At 37.2% G+C, this 21,598-nt stretch overlaps 1 protein-coding gene across 1 annotated transcript in view; it reads left to right on the top strand.

The window, feature by feature from the left end:
- ARID4B (AT-rich interaction domain 4B) overlaps nucleotides 1–21,598 on the top strand; it is a 189,265-nt gene that overhangs the window by 160,821 nt on the left and 6,846 nt on the right. Inside the window, 4 exon segments of the mRNA XM_044001493.1 lie at nucleotides 1,582–2,787; nucleotides 5,569–5,682; nucleotides 8,269–8,487; nucleotides 14,542–14,688. Of these exon segments, the coding sequence (XP_043857428.1) occupies nucleotides 1,582–2,787; nucleotides 5,569–5,682; nucleotides 8,269–8,487; nucleotides 14,542–14,688 (1,686 nt within the window).

Here is a 21,598-nt window from a genome sequence, read left to right on the forward strand (position 1 = left end):
GAGAAATAACTTGTCTGATAATCAACAATTATTTTTTGCTTCCTCTTATCTATTCCATGGTTGACAATGTTCTATCAGATTGTAAGCTCCTTGAGGGCAAGAACTGTGTTTTATTTACCTTTGTGTCTCCCTTATCCTTTTGAATAGTGGCTTTTATAGAGTGGCCACTTAATAAGTATTTGGATCAATGAAAATCTACTTCTATTACTGTCCCTAGTGGCTGACCCTAAAGTATTCTTTTGGGATTTGTATTAAAGTTTTAAACTTAGCTATTTGTTAAGTACACATATGCATACACACATTATATATGATTATAATGTGTGTATATATTAAATAAGTCTTATGTGTGACTTCATCTGAGCTTTCACAACCCATCTTGGGAGAATGAATAGCAACTGGCACAAATTCCTGTGTTAATAAGACAGTTGCATCATCAAATAAAATAGAAGAATGATGTTCTCTAAGAATTTTTATATTTTTAAGAACTCAAGATTCATTTAAATGTATCTTCAGTGCAACAGCAATTATCTGTCTTGTTACATTTTGGTTAGTTTAATGAATCCCTTACTATGTGAACCAAGGTCTATCATTTTTAAGATCTAGGGTTCAAGTTTTATGATTTAGGACCCTCAAACTACCTGCTCTTGTACTTACCCCTTTTTTTTCTTCCTCAGTGAGTTTTCTATAGGGTACCATCAAATATTTTTAGTTGATAATAATTTTATATGGAGAAACTTCCTGAACATATGCAAAATAAATGTTTTTTTAAGATCTGCCATTTCACCTTTACTCTCTCAGGGAGCCCCACGGACAGTTATTTTTCAGACGTATTTTGAAGGCATGGTCCATGAGGGGTGAGACCAGATTTCAACAGCTCCCGTTTTTTGTATGCCTATATCACCTAGAATAATGGTTTTCGAAAAGTAAATGTTTTAATAAGTGTTTGATTCAAAATGTACGTATATGTGCATGTATATGTATGCTAAGTTATTATATTTAAAATATTTTATTGGGTTTGCATACTAATAATATGCCTTAACATAGAGAAAGTTCTAGAATAGCTCCTGTTTATATAGTACTTTATAGTTAATGAGTGTTTCATGAACATCCAACTTGAACTTCATATCACCCCACTGGGTTAATAGCATAAACATGTTATTCTCCTCATTTTACAGAGAGGTTAAAGGATTTGCATATGGTCACACAGTAAATAAGTGTTGGAGCCAAAATCCACCCAAAGCCTCAGGAATCCAAGTCTAGTGGTTTTTTAACTACATTATCCTCCCTCCTGAGATAGTCTGACATTTTATATCAGCCGCAGACTTCTTATAACCCTTCATAATCCCAGACTTGAAGTTTTAAAACAAAGTAATGGAAATGCATCCTTGGCAAGATCTTTGGGTAAAACTTTGTTTTGTAAAAAAAGATAATGGAACATAACTGCTAATCTTGCTTTTATTTTGTAATAAGACTAGTTTTTTCTGAAAAATATTTCTTCATATTGAATAAAAATGAATGGTTTTCTAATATATCTGTGTTATGTGTGTTCGTATAACTGGTCTTGTCATCTTATTTTAATAGCTTCTGAAAGTTCTGCTGAAGACAGTGAGCAGGAAGATGAGGCAAGGACTCAGGACATAGATAATAATGGCAAGGAAGAGTCTAAGGCTGACACTGTGAGCCATGACAAAAATGAGCTTAGTCCAAAAGAGGAACAGAGCAGTTTATCTGTGCCACAAGAAAACAAAATCCAAACAGATTTATTAATACCCAAGTCCATATCAAAATCTCCAGAAAGATTACGAAAAGACTTAGAAGAAATATCTGAAGATACTGATTATGAAGATGAAGTCACAATAAAAAGAAAGGAAATCAAGAAGGAGACAACAGATAAATCATTAAAGCCTCAAGTAAAACGGGGTAAGAGAAGGCATTGCAATACAGAAGAATGCTTAAAGCCTGGGTCACCTAGCAGAAAAGAGGAGAAATCTAAGAGCAAAGAATCCCTTTGTTTAGAAAACAGTAGCAACAGCTCCTCCGATGATGAAGAAGATAAGTCCAAAGCAAAAGTGACACCAACTAAGAAATACAATGGTTTGGAGGACAAAAGGAAATCTTTAAGGACAACTGGTTTTTATTCAGGGTTTTCAGAAGTGGCAGAAAAGAGGATAAAACTGCTAAATAACTCTGATGAGAGACTTCAGAACAGCAGAGCTAAAGATCGGAAAGATGTCTGGTCAAGTATTCAAGGACAGTGGCCTAAAAAAACACTTAAGGAACTGTTTTCAGACTCTGACACGGAGGCTGCAGCTTCACCCCCACATGCTTCCCCTGAAGATATGGCCTCAGAGGAGCAGCTACAGACTGTGGCAGAAGAAGAGAGTGGTTCACCTGGTATTGAGTTAGAGAAACCATTACCTGTCAATTTAGATATTAAACCTGTGGAGGAAAAAAACATGGAAGTAAACGATAAGAAATCAGAATTCCCAAGCAGTGGGAGTAATTCAGTGCTAAATACCCCTCCAACTACACCTGAATCGCCTTCATCTGTAACTGTAACAGAACCCAGTAGGCAGCAGTCAGCTGTGACAGTGTCAGAAACATTGGCCCCCAATCAAGAAGAGGTACGCAGTATCAAGAGTGAAACTGATAGCACAATTGAGGTGGATAGTGTTGCAGGGGAGCTCCAAGACCTCCAGTCTGAAGGAAATATCTCTCCAACAGGCTTTGATGCTAGTGTCAGCTCCAGCAGTAGTAATCAGCCAGAACTGGAACATCCTGGAAAAGGTGAGGAAGAAAACTGAGAGCTGAAAATGCTAACTTATTTAGAATGTCCCTTCTTAAAATGTTAATGCTTTTGCAGTATCTGTTGCTATAGCTTGATACATTTAAGGGAAGTACTAGTGTGAACATGGAAAGACTGATAATTGAAAGGTGTATTGCTAATGGACAACAGAATATATTTAATGGCCCAAGAAGGCTTTCATGTTCTTTTCTTGAGCAGTCCATGAAATTTCACAGTGCACCAGAATGAATCTTGGAAATTGCACCCCAAGCCCAAACTCATTTGCATATTCATTTAAACAGTGGTTGACTGTATAGCATGAGCTGCTTGAATATATTTTTGTAACCTTGTTTTTTGCAGATATGATGTGCAGTTTCTCACAAACATTTTGATTTATTGACAGACCCCTCCACCCTTAACCAAATACTGTATGTAGGGGTTTGGAGCAACCAACTGTCCAGGCACTGCTTTCCTCAGACAACCGTGTCAAACTGATTTTCAAGCCTGGCTAACTTGTGTGAGTTTGTAAAGGAATTTGATGCTTTCTTAGATGCATAGCTCCCAAATTGAAGGACCAATGTGTATGTTAGTAATCTACAGTAATCCTTTTTGATTTTTCCTTTCTCAAGTGAAAAAGTTGTCAAAATTGGAAATTCGAATCTACTTTCTAAAAGTTTTAGAACCTTTATATGACACAGTAGCTATAGCTCTGTCATCCTTTTCCTTATAAACCACTTTGTTCAGGTATCTGTCAATCAAATATGTATTGTGGGCTGAAATTTGGTTAATACAGCTTGGTTTTGAAGCATTTTATGGCAAAGATAATATACTAGCTTCTATATGGTATGTAACCCACAAAATTTTAGTCTATCACTTTTATTTTGACCAAACAAATTCTATCTTAGATCACTTAAAATATGAAATTTTCTCACCCAAATCAACATTTGTCTTTTTGTTTTTGTAAATGATTTTTTTTCTGTTCCCCACATCCATATGTATAGCTACCTTGTTTAATAATATTGGTACATCCATAGTACCTCATAGAATTGAATTAAATAGGTTAATGACATAGGTATGACTTTTTAAGAGAAAGAGTCCTCTCATACAAAAGAGTAGATTTCGCTCCAATAGCGATGTAATTACATTGAAAGATTTTTTTTTTCCTAATTAAATTCCCAAGAGAATGTTTTTTCACTCTGCTTTTCAACTCTGAAAATCATTTTGTTATGGAAAATAAAGGATATAATGGTTCATATTTTGTAAATTAGCAACGCCCTCTCAGTTTTGTTGTTGAATATATGAAAATGTATAAAGCATGATAACATGCTCTCACATTTTGGTCATGAAAAGCAAACTGTTATCTAAAATCAAAAAATTCGTAAGCCATTTCTGGCCTTTTTTTTTTAAAAAAGAAATTATTTCCCTTTCAAAAATAATGGTCTCATTTTTATGTAGCTTGTTAACTAATAAATATTGCAGGAGCCATGCTATATACTAAAAAAATTAAAATGTAAATCTTTAGCTTCCTTATACATATTTGCTTTATGTCTTTGTAAAGAAGTATTTAAATTTTTAATTTTTAAAAACAGAGAAGAAAAGGTTCCAAATGAAAGGAAAAATCTTGGTGAGACATTTACCAGTTGTTTAAATTTTAAGATCCTGTACTTCAAAATAGTCAGTATTAAAACCACCTTTTCTTCTCCTTACATTGTAATGTTGTAGCATCAACCAAAATTTATGGACAGGCTGTGGCCCATAAAATACTCTTTAAGAAAGTTGAATTTTGCATAAAGTACTACTACATAGGTTTGACCTTACCACTGGTGACAAGATCTAAGAAACTTTATTCAGAATGCAGAGCTTCATTTTTTTTTTTTTTTACAAAATGAATTAGTATTATTATCAACAAACATTTATTAAGTGCCAAGTGTGCATAGGGCACTGTACTAGATACAGGGGATCTAAAGAAAGATAATTAAATAATCCCTGTCCTCAAGGAGCTTATTGTCTAGTTATAGGATATATGCACTAAATATATATATGTATATATATATATGTACATGTACACCTATATATGGTAAACTATATTAAAGACCTAATTAGCAAACTAGACATTAAACACTATAATTGAGTTGATAGAGTGCTCAGCCCCTGAAGGTTATGTGTGGCTGAGCTTTAAGGGAAGGACAGGAATTAGATATAGTATTTGAGTAAACTTTGCCATGAAGAAGACAAAACTTTTTTTTAAACAGAAAATTACTGTGCTGGGTTTGTAAATGATGCGTGTTATCCAGTGCCCTGGGATCCACATAATTTGTGTTATATATTCATTGGTTTATTTTCCCAAGTGTGAATTGCTTCTAGAATGTTCCTGTTTAATATTATTGAGGGCTAATCAGGACTCAGTGTTTTTAATGAATCTTAACATATTTGTTTTCAGAATGAGTAGCTACTTAATTTTCATTTGATAATTTGGATGTTCTAGGTGCTTTATCAGGAACCATCTTCAGTTTATACCTGACTTTTTCTAGGATGGATATATGTGTTCTTCATTTGATTTTTCCTTACTTCCAGTTGCTAACATGTACAAGTAGAAAATTAAGCCCCATTACAGACAGGTTATGAGAAATGTTGTAACTATGCTAGTTTCCAAGCAAGCTCTGTTAAGTACCCAGTTTTAGTTTTGAGATTAGTAAAATATATGTCTCTAAAACTAAAAATTCAGGCATGTTAAGGGCAAATTTGTTTTTTATCTTGTTTTAATGAATTTTTCCCCATTATAGTCTGTACAGGTCAGAAAAGAGTAAAAGATGCTCAGGGGGGAGGAAGTTCATCAAAAAAGCAGAAAAGAAGCCACAAAACATCAGTGGTAAACAACAAAAAGAAAGGCAAAACCAGTAAGTAGATTATCTCAATAAAAAAAAATACCAGCTAATAAAATTTCTCTCCAGATGAAAAAGTTTACGCTGAGAATATGGGATAGTTCCATGACCTTTGGTCCATGCCTTAAGAATCATACAGAAGATTTATAGGAGGAGTTAGAGATCTATATTAAACTTCATCTTATTCAACTATAATCCCAGGTCATAGACTAGGTTAAGCCTTTCTCATTAAGTATCAGATCTGTACAGAAATGCAAGTGTCCAAAATAACGCCCTTTTAAAATTCAACTTAAAGATTTAGAGGTTTTTAAAGTTATCAGTGTATATGTTACATGTAAGTCACTACAACTATGTTTTATTCATTCTTCCCAAAAAATTGTCATTGTCAAATTAATTGTTTTGTTCATCATTCTCTTAGGACAGTCACCCTTAAAAGAGTACAGTCAAGCTAAGATTCAGAGGAACCTATGTGTCAAGCTACAATGCTAGAAACTCTCCTTTACTCCTTATATTTCTGACTTCCTAAACTATGTGACCTACAGGTTGTAGCTTCCACCTTCCTAGGTTTGCCTTATTAGGTCCTTTTTATTCCGTCTCTTTCTTCTCCTTTTCAAACTTTATTTTTTGCTAAGTGTGCTCAAACCACTATTTCTGTTCTATAACATTAACTCTGTAAACTACCTCCCCAGTAATACAGAGTATACAGATACTGTATTTATTCTCATAAGAGCTGCACATTTTATGTCTCTTTTTTAGGCTCAAAATGGGAAACAGAAAATATGTAAAGAATTTTTTTTCAGGTGCCCCACATTGACCTCCTGCTGCTCTTCCAGGACACTCCTGCCACCTCCGCTGCTTGACCTTTGCTATGAGCCGGCTTGGCTGCACTTCAGTGCAGAAAGGGTTATTCGGCCAGCTCCCCGAGGTTCTGCTGAGCCCACATGACTTCCATGCGGTGAATATGGCATCCCTCAGGACCCAGGTGGCAATGCTCAGCAGGGCCATGTGAAGCCAGGCTGAGTCAGTCCACTGTATCGGAGTGGGGCCAAGCCACGGGTGGCAGCAGTGGTGAGCCAGGTTCACCAGTAGGCAGGAGTCGCCAGAGATTCAGGAGCAGCATTGGGGGGAAGGGTGGGGACTAGATGTGGCAAGGGTATGTATTGAGGAGCAGTGGGGCCAAAGGAATTCTTATTTTTTCAAAACATAATGGGGGAGGAGTTGGTATGTGCCTTTGCTAATCAAGAAATGTCCAGGCTTTTGGATCTCAAACCTAGATTTGGCTTTTATACTGTGGTGGCTATTATGTGAGTAAATATAGTCAATACAGATATACCAAATAGATCACAACCTATTTGGTATACTTAACAGGATATTTGAAACTTTTTTCTACGCTGTGATTTTTTGTCTTTAAGGCTTTACCATCTAAGTAGCCTTTCCTGAGAGGACTCGCATCTTCAACAAGTCAATTTTCATATAATTTGGAGATACAGGAGTTGAATGCACTCTCCTATCCGAATTATACACAGTGGGCTTAAGCTATGGTAAATCAGAATGAGTAACTATTCTCTGAGAACAAACTAATAAAGTGAATTACCTCTTTCAGGATTCTAATGTTAACATTTCATGTCCTGGTAAAGGTAATTTGACAGTAAAGTGATTCTGATCTCATTACCTGTTCCTTTACAAAGCACACTGCCTATTAAGTTTTTTCCTTTGATTTTTAAAATGTAACTGTCTGCAGGTTCCCTGTAAGGAAACCAGTGCTGCTAGAATGCATTTCCCATACAGATTTCTAATTCCTTCACAACATGCTAATGTGGTCTTATCTTGAGAAGTCTGAGCATGAGTCCAAGAGAGAATTAGTTACGAGGTTAGGTCTAAGAACAACACAGAAAAATAATTGATTATATTTATCAAGATTTTGAGTTTTCAAATTATGTGGAATCCTTTTTAAAGGGTATATAATAAATGTGATCCAGTTGAAATCCCAACTATGCTACTTATTAGCTGTCTGATCTTGGGCAAGTCACTTAACCATTATGTGCCTCAGTTTGCTCATCTGTAAATATGAATGGATTAGATGACCTCTCAGGTCTGTTTCAACTCTAATTCTGTGGTGCCTAGTTAAGCATGCATTCTTTGTTTGTGACCTGCAGTGTATACCATTGATCTCTATATGATGTATAGTAGAAGGGAAATTGGGGTTAGAGGAAGAATTCTAGAATGAGAATACACTTTTAAAAGTTCATGTGATCTACCTTATAATATGATTCTAATTTGAAGTGTCTTTTAAAATAATTGTGATTTTTGAGTATGGAAGGCATGGAAGAATGTTTAATTTTTTCTTGATTATTGAATATTTCAGGTAAGAACAGTTTCCTTTAAGGTGATGATGGGTTTGGATGAACTATTTAACTATGACAACTTGAATATGCATGTGCTGTTTCTAGTTACTAGATTACTAGTGTATACACCAACAGATCACTAAGTATGAGCAGTTGTAAATTAAAATGGCTATTTTTTAGTCATCTGCTAAAGCCACTGACAGAAATTATTAGTTTTCTAGCTTTAATACTTTTCTGTCCTTTTTTTGTACATCAGCAAACAGTAGTGATAGTGAAGAACTTTCTGCTGGTGAAAGTGTGACTAAGAGTCAGCCAGCTAAATCTGTTTCCACTGGAATGAAGTCTCATAATAGCAAGTCTCCAGCAAGGACACAGTCTCCAGGAAAATGTAGTGGAAAGAATGGAGATAAGGATTCTGAGCTCAAGGAACATAGTAATCGATTACCCAAAGTTTACAAATGGAGTTTTCAAATGTGTAAGTAATGCATTTTCAAACTAGATTTAAGCAATATGATAACTAGCTCCTTAACTCTAACCAAAATTGTGTGCTAGGTTAGCTTTACAGTTTGTAGGTCTTTTATTTCTGAATAACTTCCATGTCTCCATAGGGAGACAAGGCTTGGAATATAGGGTTACTAATAGACCCTGTTATCTGTGAGCTGGCGGCTAGTTAAATTTATATTTTTCAACAGAGGTTTTACTTCCCAGGTAATGGAAGTTATGTAAAACATCTTTGCAAACCTTAAAGCAATGTGTAAAATGCTAGCTCTTACCATCATCATTGAATGTGGTTTTTATTTATTTATATCTATCTATCTATGTGCATGCATGCATGTATACATGCGCGAATGCGCGTAGAGATCTAGATGTGGTACACGTGTGTATATGTACATGTGTATGTGTTTTGTGTATGGTGTATACATATGCATATATATATATATATATATATATATATATATATATATATATATATATATCCCTATATGCGTATGAATAGCATTTCCTCAGTAGAATGTGAATTCCATGCTAGAAGTGCCTTTCATTTTTGTATCTGTATCCCCGGTACCTAACACAGTGTCTGTTACATAGAAGGTGCTTATTGATTGATGCATACTCATTCAGGAGAAGAAATAGACTTTAAAAAATCATTCATTTTAGTTGAACAAACATTTATTAAGTATCTCCTATATGCAGTGTGCTGTGTGAGGCACTGAGGATGCCAGTATAGAATACATAAATGCATGCATACATACATACATGTATATGTATGCGCATGTATATGTGTGTGTATATATATGAAAGTGTGTGTGTGTGTGTGAGAGAGAGAGAGAGAGAGGAAGAGGAGGAGGAGAAGTTGTTCCTGCCTTTAAGAAGCTTGTATGCTGCTGAGGATAGGATGCAACATTTGCAAAGAGAAATAAATACAGTTTGAGGAGGGAGAGGGCACTAACACTTAGGTGAAATCTAGAAGGGCTTCCTTTAGAGAGTAATACATGATCTGAGCCTTCACTCAGCAAGCATTTATCAGCTACCTCTCGTGTCCCAGGGATATAGACAAAAACAATGCAGTCCCTGCCATCAAGGAACCTAAATGATATGAAGGATTCAGCATGTCCTTATATTGGGGGTCTCAGCAAGGATAAGGAATGAAGTACATTCTAGGCATTGGGAGACATCTTACACCGAAGCATATGATCAGGATATGGAATGACTTGTGGTCAGTTTGGCTTGAACATGGAGTAGCTAAAGGGAAATTCTATAAAATTAGTTAAGAAAGGTAGATTAGGGGCAGCTAGGTGGTGCAGTGGATAGAGAGCCAGCCCTGGATTCAGGAGGACCTGAGTTCAAATCCGACCTCAGACACTTAACAATTGCTAGCTGTGTGACCCTGGGGAAGTCACTTAATCCCAATTACCTTACCCCCCCCAAAAAAAAACAAAAAAGAAAGGTAGATTGGAGCCAGACTATGAAGGGTTTTAATGCTGAGATGCTTCTGGTCCTGTCCTTTAGGAAGATTTTTTGGGGCAACTATTTAGCAAATGGATTGTAAAGGAATAAACCAGAAGCCAGTAGACCAGTTTATAAGTTAATGGAATAGTCCAAAGGAAGAGATGGATGCAAGAGCTGTTTTGGAGGAATAACTGACAAGACTTGGTAAATAATTGGATTTGAGGGAGAGAGAAGGGTTCAGGGTGACTCTTAGGTTGTGAAACTGGGTAGCTGGAAGGATGATGTTTCCTTCAACATCAGTAAAGAAGTTTAGGGGAGAAGATAACTTCCATTTTGGACTCATAGAGTTTAAGATGACTATAGGACATCCATGTGGAGACAGCCAGCAGGCAGTTGATGATATATTGCTGGAGCTCAGGACACAAATGAGAATTGGATGTATAAATTTGGTAGTCTTCATAAAGATGTTAGATGAATCCAAAAAGTTGATGAGATCTCAAAGAAGGAGAGGGTATAAAAAGAGGAGATAAGAGGGCCTGAACAAGGCCTTGGGAGACATACCTTCATTTAGGGGGTGGGACATGGATAGCCCAACAAAAAGGTCTGAGGAAGAGGTCATATAGGCAGGAGGAAAACCTGTAAAGAATAATGTAATGAAAGCCAAGGTCAGAGATAAGAAAGGGAGGAGGGTTAGCAGGATGAAAAACCTACAGAGAGGTCAAGAAGTCTGAGGACTAAAAAGGCCATGAGCTTTCATGCTTAAGAAGATTATTCATAACCTTGGAGGAAGTAATTTCATTTGAGTGGTGGTAGGGAACCAGATTACAAGGAGTTAAAAAGTTAATAGGAGATGAAGTAGAAGCAATAAATATATAGGAAGCTTTTTCTGAGGTTTTGTGAAACAGAGGAGGAATAGAGGACAATAACTTGAAGGGACTGAGTCAAATCAAGTATTTTTAATGCTCTAGGTGGCCTAGTGATATTTGTAAGTTGCAGGAAAAGAGTCCATAGGGGCAGCAAGGTGGTGCAGTGGATAGAGCAGCAGCCCTAAATTCTCAGGAGGACCCGAGTTCAAATCTGGCCTCAGACATTTAACACTTACTAGCTGTGTGACCCTGGGCAAGTCACTTAACCCCAATTGCCTCACCAAAAAAAAAAAAGGAAGAGTCCATAGATGAAGAGAACTTGCATATTAGACTGAGTTGGAGGGATGGATAATTAAAGGGGCAAGTTCTGGAGGAGGATGAAATGTATGGCTTCAAGGTCATAAGTAGATGGGAAGAGCCATCTTTTCATGAGAAAACAGAGCAAAGAAGCAAAGAACAGGAACCTGTGCATTTAAAGGATATTTTGAGGTGTAGAATAGAGAAGAGGAAATTCATGATAAATGACTCATTTTCTTGCCAGAGTAAGGAACTCATCTTTCCTGTGGAGAGCATAAGAGAAAATCAATCAGTGAAGAACAGAGAGGTTTGCTCTATAGCAATGAGGGCACAGATTAGATAATGTAAATTTATTGTAACTGACTTCTTTCTCATTACACATTTCCCTGTGCTACACCCCTCCTAAACCTATTCTTCAATGTCATTGAGATCTCTAGCTCCTCCACTCCTTTTTACTTTCTTATCCCTGCTCTGACCTTGCTGTACTCCCTCTCTAATCTCAGCCCAAAAGTTAGCTACTTTAACTTAACATTGTCTCCTCTCAAGCCACTTGCCCCACTTTGTACTGTTGACACTCATCTTTTGACATACTTAAATCCTGGTGTACTCTATCTGCTTCCTTTACTCCTACTTATAAATTACTGAATTCATCTGGAAGAAGTCTCACAACCACGCTAATTCATGTTATCCAACCTTACCTGAGCTTTCCTCCTTAATTGATTCCCTATCTCATGTCCCAAAGAAGCTATTCCAAATCATCTCTTGCCTCCTCAATCCTCCACCTTTACCATTCTCTCCTAGAGGAAAATCTTGCCTTCTACTTTATTGAGAAATTTTAGATCATTTGAGATGAGCTTCCTCTTCTCCCAATCTCATCATCTCAAAATTATTTTATCATCACCTCCCACTTTCTTCTCCTTCCCTCTTCACATGTACCCTTGATCCTTGATCCCATCTCCAGGTAATTGCATGCTAAAGCAATCTCTCTCTCTCTCTCTCTCTCTCTCTCTCTCTCTCTCTCTCTCTCTCTCTCTCTCTCTCTCTCTCTCTCTCTCTCCCCCCCTCCCTCTCCCTCTCCCTCTCCCTGTCCCTCTCCCCCCTCCCTCTCCCCCTCCCTCTCCCTCTCCCTCTCTCTCTCCCTCTCCCTCTCCCCCTCTCTCTCCTTCTCTCCCTCTCTCTCCCCCCTCCCCCTTTTTCTCCCTGTTCCCTTCCTTCATTCACTACCTTCATTTCCTCTTCTCTTACTTATCCCTCAATCCTTTTCAGTCTGACTTCTAACCTCATCATTTACCTTAAAATTCTGTCTTCAGAGTTATCGATAATATTTTAATTGCTATATCTGATTATCTTTTTTTCAGTCTTAATCCCTCTCAACTTCTCTGCTTCATTTGATACTTCTGACCATACCTTCTTCCTGGATTTTTTCTTTGCTACTCTCTTCTTCTGGTTCTCTTCTTGCCAGTCTTGACCAGTCACTTTCCTTTGCGGGTTCATGATCTTTATCTTACCCTCTAACTGGGTATTTTCTAATACTTTCTGTTCCCAGGGATTTAATTATCATTCTCTATGCAGCTAACTCACAGATATGCTTTCATATGCAGGATTAAAATTTGGGGGAGGAGGGATATATATGTATATGCATATATCCCTCCTCCCCCAAATTTTAATCCTGCATCACCCATTGCCTATTGGACATTTTATATGGCCTCAAGACAGCTCAAATTCAACAGGTTCCCTATTTCTGTTGAAGTCACCATCATCCTTCCAATATTCCATGTTTGAAGGCCCTGTATTATCTCCAGCTTGTTACTTCCTGTTACCAATACATCCATTCAGTTGTCATCTTGCTATTTTTACCTTTAAAACATTTCTCACCTCCATTATCTCTCTACTCACAGGGAGTTACCACCTTAGTTTAGGTCTTTATCAGCTCTCATCTAGATTATTGCAGTAGCCTCCTACTTGTTCTTCTTCCTTAAGTCCTTCCTCCATGCTCCTACCAAAGTACTCTATTATTTATTTATTTTGGTGAGGCAATTGGGGTCGTGACTTGCCCAGGGTCACACAGGTAATAAGTGTCAAGTGTCTGAGGCCAGATTTGAACTCAGGTTCTCCTGACTCTAGGGCCAGTGTTCTATCCACTGCACCACCTAGCTGCCCCCAAAGTACTCTTCTTTAAATGTAAATCTGACTTACCATGTGACTTCTCCACTCCATCAATTCCAGTGACTTTCTTTTCCCTCTAGATAAAATGCACTCTACTGGTTTTTTTTTTCTTTTTTTTTCTTTTTTCTTTTTTTTTTTAGTGGGGCAATTGGGGTTAAGCGACTTGCCCAGGGTCACACAGCTAGTAAGTGTTAAGTGTCTAAGGCTGGATTTGAACTCAGGTGCTCCTGACTCCGGGGCCAGTGCTCTATCCACTGTGCCACCTAGCTGCCCCTCTACCGTTTTTTTTTTTTTAACCCATACACAGTCAATCCTCATTTTCTGTGTACATTCATTGGTTCTTATTCTCTTTTGCCCTCAGTCCAGCTAAAATGGCATTTTCTCTGTTCCTCACACATAACAATCTCTTTCAACTCCATGCCTTTACCCTATCCCACATGCCTAGAATGGATTCCTTCCTTACCTCGACTTTATAGAGTCCTACCTCCATCACCCAGCTTAAAAACTATCCTCTGCAGGAAGCCTTTCTGTATCCTTCCAACTACTAGTGCTCTCCATCTGAAACTACTTTGTATTTAACTACTTTTTATGTATTTGTATTTATTTTGAGTCAAATAAGTGGCATAGTGGATAGAGTCCTGACCTGAAGTCAGGAAAACTTGAGCTAAATGCTGCTGCAGACATTTACTGGCATGTAACCTTGGGCAGATCTCTTGTGTTTACTTTTTTCCTCAGCTATAGAAATGGGGATGATAATAGCGCCTACCTCCCAGGGTTGCTGGAAGATCAGATAAGATGGTTGGGGTCCTAAAACCAAAAGATTGGTTGTCCAAAGCTCTAGAAAAAGGTAGAATAATGGGAATAGCTAGGTGGCGCAGTGGATAAAGCACTCAGACACTTGACATTTGCTAGCTGTGTGACCCTGGGCAAGTCACTTAACCCTCATTGCCCCTCAAAAAAAAAAAAGGTAGAATCATGTAATTGGAAACTCTAGCATCTAAGATTCTTAGAGTAGTGAAGTAATTATTTACAGATATTGATTAGGCAGAAAAAAATTAGAATAATTGCTTGAAAATTTCAGTTTTTTCCACATTATAATCCTTGTTTATTTTCCAATTGCATTTTTCTCTAACCAAAATTATAAGACAACTGTTAAAGGACTGATTACATAGTTTTTGATTTTTGATACTTCATATATAGAATTCTTTTTTTCAAAAGCACATATTCATTGAAGTTTTTTAAACCGATAGCTGACCTGGAAAATATGACAAGTGCAGAACGCATTGCAATCCTTCAAGAGAAACTACAGGAAATCAGGAAACATTATCTGTCATTGAAATCTGAAGTGGCTTCCATTGATCGGAGAAGAAAACGTTTAAAGAAGAAGGAAAGAGAAAGTGAGTGTTTTCACCTGTTCAGTAAAATGTAGTCTTATTATTTTGTATAATTATAATGAACCAAGCTTGATCCTGAAGAAGTGAAGAGAAAAATGTCCTTTGGCTCCTGCTTTTGCTGAGGTGGCAAACCATCAGTAGGAAACATTTTCTGTGTTGGTAGACTTTATTGATGTGTTGGTTAATTTTGCTGAATTGCCAATTTTCCCCCTTTCTTTTTTGTTTATTAAAAGGAATGGGGATACCAGAGAAGGGGATATTTGGAAATGAAGATAATGTAAAAACAAAAGTAATCTACCCATTTTCTAAAATTTGTTCTTGTTTTTCCATAAAATAATAGTAAAATTTTCTGCTAGGCCAATGCCAGTGCTTTTGCTGTAGTGATTAGTCTGGCTTCTGCTCTACATTTTATAGTCTTAAGGAGTAGCCTGAGGTACTGAGAAGTTAAGTAATTTTTCTCAGGACCCCAAAGCCAGTATGTGACAGAGGCAGAATTGGAACCCTGGTCTTCCTTACTGGGAGGGCAGTTCCATAGTCACCATACCACTCTGCTTTAGCTTAATATAATTTATTCTAATGTTATTGTCTTTGAAAATGATGTCTACCTAGAATCATTGAATTATAAAATTTTATTATTTCGCAGCACATTTATTCCAACCCTGCTCCCAATACCACCCCATGTCCATTTTGCAAATGAAAGAAATCAGGCAGAGGAAAGTTAGACAAACTTCCGTAAGCTCATACAACTAAATAAAGGCAGAACCAATAACGGAATGCTTTCTCCAACATGACACTGCTTCCTTTTAACGTATGGGCTTGAGTATTTTTATGGTTTCTGATAATGTGTACCATTGTAGAATACTTCCAGTTTCCAGAATGTCTAAAAAATGAGAGCTACTAAGCTTTTAAAATTATGTTTGTGTTTGGTGTATTTTCTGAGGTCTTTTAAGACATTTGATAAAATTGTATATTATATCATACAGTTCAAGAAATGACCTGAATAGCTGCAGGATTCCCATTCATCTTATTAGGATGTTCATAGAATCTTCTTTTGAAAATAGGGACAATATTTGTCTTTCTTTAGATGGCACTTCTCATTATTTACAGGATCTTTCAAAGATGGCCAGTAATAGCAATCTAATGTACCAGTCTTATCTATTCCTTAGAAGTATAGTACATTGATGATTGGTGTAGTTGAACTCATTGAAAGTACTTAGGGTTGGGCAGCTAGGTGGCACAGTGGATAGAGCACTGGCCCTGGAGTCAGGAGTACCTGAGTTCAAATCCAGCCTCAGACACTTAACACTTACTAGCTGTGTGACCCTGCACAAGTCACTTAACCCCAATTGCCTCACTAAAAACAAACAAAAAAAAGAAAGTACTTAGGGGCTTCTATTCCCATCTCTTTACTTTTATTAGGTTTCAGCATTCTTTTAACCATTTCTGTTCCAGTCTAAAGTTAATTGTCCCTGTCAGAGCAAACAGGAGCATCATAAATACTTTCACCTTAACTAAGCAGCATTCCCATCCTTTCTTTGATCCTCATCCGGTGCTCAGTATAGTTAAAAAAGCTTTTTTAAAGAAATTGTCATTAATATTCATACCAGTCTTACCTTATTTGGGGCTTAAGTGCTTCTGACATTCTTAGAGGACCACGCATCTCTTTTGCATTTATTCTAGTTCTTGCTTCCATGCATGTCTTTTTTATGGTGCAGCTGGGTGGCACAGTGGATAGACCACTGATCCTGGAGTCAGGAAGACCTGATTCAAATCCAACCAAAGTCACTTGCCCTCTATTTGTCTTAGTTTCCTCTTCTTTAAAATGGGGCTAATAATAATAGCACCTACCTCCCAGGGTTGTTAAGAGGATCAAATGAGATAATATATTTTTTCAAATTTTAAAATATATTTTTATTTTATTAAATATTTCTCAATTATATGTAAAAATATATAACAGTGATTTAAAATTTTTTTTTTGAATTCCAAATTCTCTCCCTTCTTCCTACCTCTTCCTTGAGAAGACAAACAATTTTATATGAGATAATATTTGTAAAGGGCTTACTGAGCACAGTGCTGGCACATAGTAGGTACTCTATAAATGTTAGCTATTTTAAAACCCTAAATTGGTCCTTGCATTCCCAGTGCAGTCACTTTGATCTCTTTAAGCAGCTACCCCTTTCCCCTCTTAATTGAAGTCATTTCTGCTTGTGTCTTCAGAATTTTCTCAGAAGTTTTCAGTCCCTCTTAGTGATACTTCTCCAATAAAATATTAAGCCATTGGATCTTACTATTCTTTTTTCTAAACCCTTTGAAATCTTCCCTCCCTCAAATCTAGGATTTCTATCAAATTATACCCAGCTTTCTGCTTCCTCATGAATTCCAGATGGACTTCTTCCTATTGTTTCCAACAATTCTTTTTCATCATCTGGTTCCTCCTTGCTAATCAGGATCAGGTCTTTACAGTTTGCCTCATTGTTTCCTTCACTTTTTGAAAGATGAAATTAAATTATGTTACAAATTTGGTGCAGAGAATGCATCAGTAGTAGGTGGATAGTCTTCCTCCCTCATCATCATTACAATATTAAGCCCCCATACCAGATTTGTGATACATTTCTTTAACTCTTTGTCTCATTCTTCCTTTTGTATAGTTGGTCTGTAGCAGGACTTCTTAAACTTTTTTCACTTGTGACCCCTTTTCACTCAAGAAATTTTTATGCAACCCCAGGTATATCAGTATATAAAATAAGTATACATAACTTTCTACTCTTGCCAAATTTTTCGTGATCCCCACAGTTTTAAGACGCTTGGGGCTATAGCGTACTGTGAGAACAGTATCACTTCTGTTTCTTTTTTCTTTTTCTTTTCTTTTTTTTTTTTGGTGAGGCAATTGGGGTTAAGTGACTTGCCCAGGGTCACACAGCTAGTAAGTGTCAAGGGTCTGAGGCTGGATTTGAACTCAGGTCCTCCTGACTCCAGGGCTGGTGCTCTATCTACCGTGCCACCTAGCTACCCCCACTTCTGTTTCTTGAACTTGACTCAACTACTCTCTAGGTTTCTTTTTATGGTTCCTGAGTTCCTTAAATAAGTAATATTCTAACTATACAGTGCACCTTTTTCTGTTCTTTTTTTCATAAAGTATACTCATCCAGAGCTATATGTCAGTAATGAATCCCAAGGCACAAAGCCTCAGTGGTAGCTATTTGCCATTTTTTATTAGGATGTCTAGTCGACATTATTTACCCATCCCTTATGCATTTTTATGTCTTGTTGACATCTGAGGCCATGGGTTTTATCTTTGGCTTTCTTCTTGGATGCAGTCTCCCATGAATTACTAGCTCTTTCTTTTATCCCTCTTTAGTACTGTATCTTCTGTTTCTCTGTAATGAGGTTGGTTTTGTTTTTAATGTGGTCCGATTTCTCCCTCCCCTTTCCCTTTCAGTTAGATTCCTAAAGCTCTGGGCATGTGTGTTTTTACAGGCCAGTGTTAGGTATCCTCCATTCCTTCTCCAAAGCCCATAATTCCTCTGTGCCAGGCTGTGGCTTAAAAAATCCAAACCTTATTTCTCATTCCCACCTTCTTAGTCATCCATTTACTTCCCAAAGCTTCCTCCCTCTTTTGGCTAGTGAACATTTGCAGCTAAGTAATAGGTTTGAGGTTCTTTATGAAAGAGAAGAATAAGATTCTCTCAGAAGGAAGTGTTTGTAATGTAACGATGAGGATTTATAGGTATCAGTACACTTAGCAATGGCCCAGAAAAGGAATTTTAGTTCTTATTCCCTTCTTTCTCTCACATTATTCCAATCTCTTGATACAAGTTAGGATTCCCCTCTGCCTCTTTGCATCATTTCTCTTTGTTTCCTCCTTGAAGCTCTTCTTCAATTACTTCAAGGAACACTTCAGAGAGACCCTTGATTACCTGAAGAGTATATGTATAGTCTTTTGGCCCGCTTATCTAATTGTCTAGCACAGTGGTCAGTTTGTATTTTGTGTATACATAGGAATTACTTAATAGCATCAGACTCACTCTCCAGATAACTGAAAAATTCTCCTTGCACTCCATACTTACTTGAATCCAAATACGCTATCCTTTACTATAGTTCTCTAAACTAACACTTTTTGAAAACTTCTGATTTCTAAGCCTATTCACTGCTGGGGTCTTCTAAGAGAGGCATAATTTATGTCATTGGTCCTCTTCAATAATGAAGAACAAACAGTAATTTGGGGGGCAAAGGAGAGGCAGAAGGTTTTCTTTCCTACTGTTTCATTTGTTAGGTCAATGCAATCTCTACTTAGCTGCCTTTAATTTGCAGTTAGAAAATTCTTTTTTTTTTCTTTTCTTTTTTTTTTTTAGTGAGGCAATTGGGGCTAAGTGACTTGCCCAGGGTCACACAGCTAGTAAGTGTCTGTTGCCGGATTTGAACTCAGGTACTCCTGACTCCAGGGCTGGTGCTCTATCCACTGCGCCACCTAGCTGCCCCGCAGTTAGAAAATTCTAATAGATAGATAGATAGATAGATTTTAAAAGGAGGGGGGAAGGCAGCTAGGTGGCACAATGGATAAAGCACTGGCCCTGGATTCAGGAGGACCTGAGTTCAAACCCAGCCTCAAACACTTGACACTTACTAGCTGTGTGACCCTGGGCAAGTCACTTAACCCTCATTGCCCTTCCCCCCCCCCCAAAAAAAAGAACAACTTTAAGAAAATTCTGCCACCCCAAAGAAATAGAAGCCAACTTTTTTTTAATTAATAAAGTATTTTTTTTTCCCGTTACATGTAAAGATAGTTCTCAACTTTTGTTTATACAAGCTTTCCAATTTAAGATTTTTTCCCTCCCTCCCCCCTCCCCTAGACAGCAGGTAATCTGATATAGGTTATATATAGATACACACACACACACACACACACACACATAATAACATTAAACATATTTTTGCATTAGTCATGTTATAAGAGGAAAATTAGAGCAATAATGAAAAACCTCAAAATAGAAAAACATCAGCACCAAAACAAAGAAATAATATGGTTCATTCAGCATCTACTCCACAGTTCTTTTTTTTTTTCCCTGGATTTGGAGATCCTCTTCTATCATGAGTTCCCTGGAACTCCTCTGTACCATTGCATTGGTGAGAAGAATATAGTCCATCACAGTAGATCAACACTCAATGTTGGTGATACTGTGTACAATGTTCTTCTGGTTCTGCTCATCTCACTCATCAGCCCACGCAAGACCCTCCAGGTTTCTCTGAACTCTTCCTGCTCATCCTTTCTTACAGCACAATAGTATTCCATTGTATTCATATACCACAACTTGTCCAGCCATTCCCCAGTTGATGAGCATCCCCTCAACTTCCAGTTCCTTGCCATCACATAAAGAGCAGCTATAAATATTTTTGTACATGTGGGTCCCTTTCCCCTTTCCATGATTTCTTTGGGAAAAAGACCCAAAAGTGGTATTGCTGGGTCAAAGGGTATGCACAACTTTATGGCCCTTTGGGCATAATTCCAAATTGCTCTCCAGAATGGTTGGATCAGTTCACAGGTCCACCAACAATGCATTAGTGTTCCAGTTTTCCCACAGAGAAGCCAATTTTTAAATATAAATTCAATTATCTCATTAGCTCCCACATCTTGCATATCCTTGCCACCCTTCTCTAGAAATCTTTCATACTCCTAATCCCTTGCTGCTTGGTTTTCTCATCTTCCTCCCATTACTAAGATATAGCTTGTTGTTGAATTACTAGAGTAAGAACCAGGAAACGCCTTTTATAGGTTTAAAAATGTTTTTAAAATGTGAATGGCCGTCCACCTTCCAGCCCAGGTGAGATAAGGCTACCCAGTTTCAGCAAAAAATAACAAATGTACACAAAGCCATCCAGATGGTAAAGGAGTAGTGTTTCTTTTTGTCATTTCCTTTTTCTACCTCCTTGTTTTATTCACCACTCTCCACACTTATATTCAAGTAATATTTATGCTTTTTTTAAAAAATCCAAACTTTTCATCCGCAAAGATAGATTAAGTACTTACTGTGTGCATGGATATGTGGGAAAACAGAAAAGGTAAAATACCTGGTTTCATTGCTTGAGGACTTATACCATATAAGGAGTAATTTTCCACAAAATGTGGCATATATAAAATTTGCATGTGCTTTGCAATAGGTAAAAATCAACCAGGATAGTTTGGTAGTTTAGGTTCAAGATTAGAATGAAATGACACTCAGTAGTCTAAAAGTTAGAAAAAATAGGTTTGCTCAGCCATATTAGGAGGGTGCTCAAAGTGGGCAAAATGTATTGCTGGAGTATATACAGTTGATACAGTTGAGCTGAATTAATGTTGATCATCCTTTGTTGGTTGTGATGCTCCTCTAAAGTCTGAGGGCTCCACCCAGGAGCTCCTGATGTTTTTTTTTACTTTGAGCAACCAGGAAGATTCATTTAAACCCAGTCCTTAGTCCCTTGAGCCAATCAAATCTCAAGGACAGTTTGAATACCCTTTTTTTTAAATTATGAAAGTATTTTATTATTTTCCAGTTACATGTAGAGATAGTTTTCAACATTTTTTTTTTGAGGCAATTGGAGTTAAGTAACTTGCCCAGGGTCACACAGCTAGTAAGTGTTAAGTGTCTGAGGCCAGATTTGAATTCAGGTACTCCTGAATCCAGGGCCAGTGCTTTATCCACTGCGCCATCTAGCTGCCCCCAACATTTGTTTTTATAAGTTTCAAATTTTTTTCCCTCCCTCCCCCCGTCTCCAAGACAGCAAGCAATCTGATATAGGTTATATATGTATAGCAACATTAAACATATTTCTGCATTAGTCATGTTATAAGAGAAGAATCAGAGCAAAAAGGAAAAACCTCACAAAAGAAAAACAAACAGCACCAAAAAGAAAAGAAATAGTATGGTTCAATCTGAAT

This window comes from Dromiciops gliroides, chromosome 4, assembly GCF_019393635.1.
Source record: "Dromiciops gliroides isolate mDroGli1 chromosome 4, mDroGli1.pri, whole genome shotgun sequence".
NCBI classification, from domain to species: Eukaryota; Metazoa; Chordata; class Mammalia; order Microbiotheria; family Microbiotheriidae; genus Dromiciops; species Dromiciops gliroides.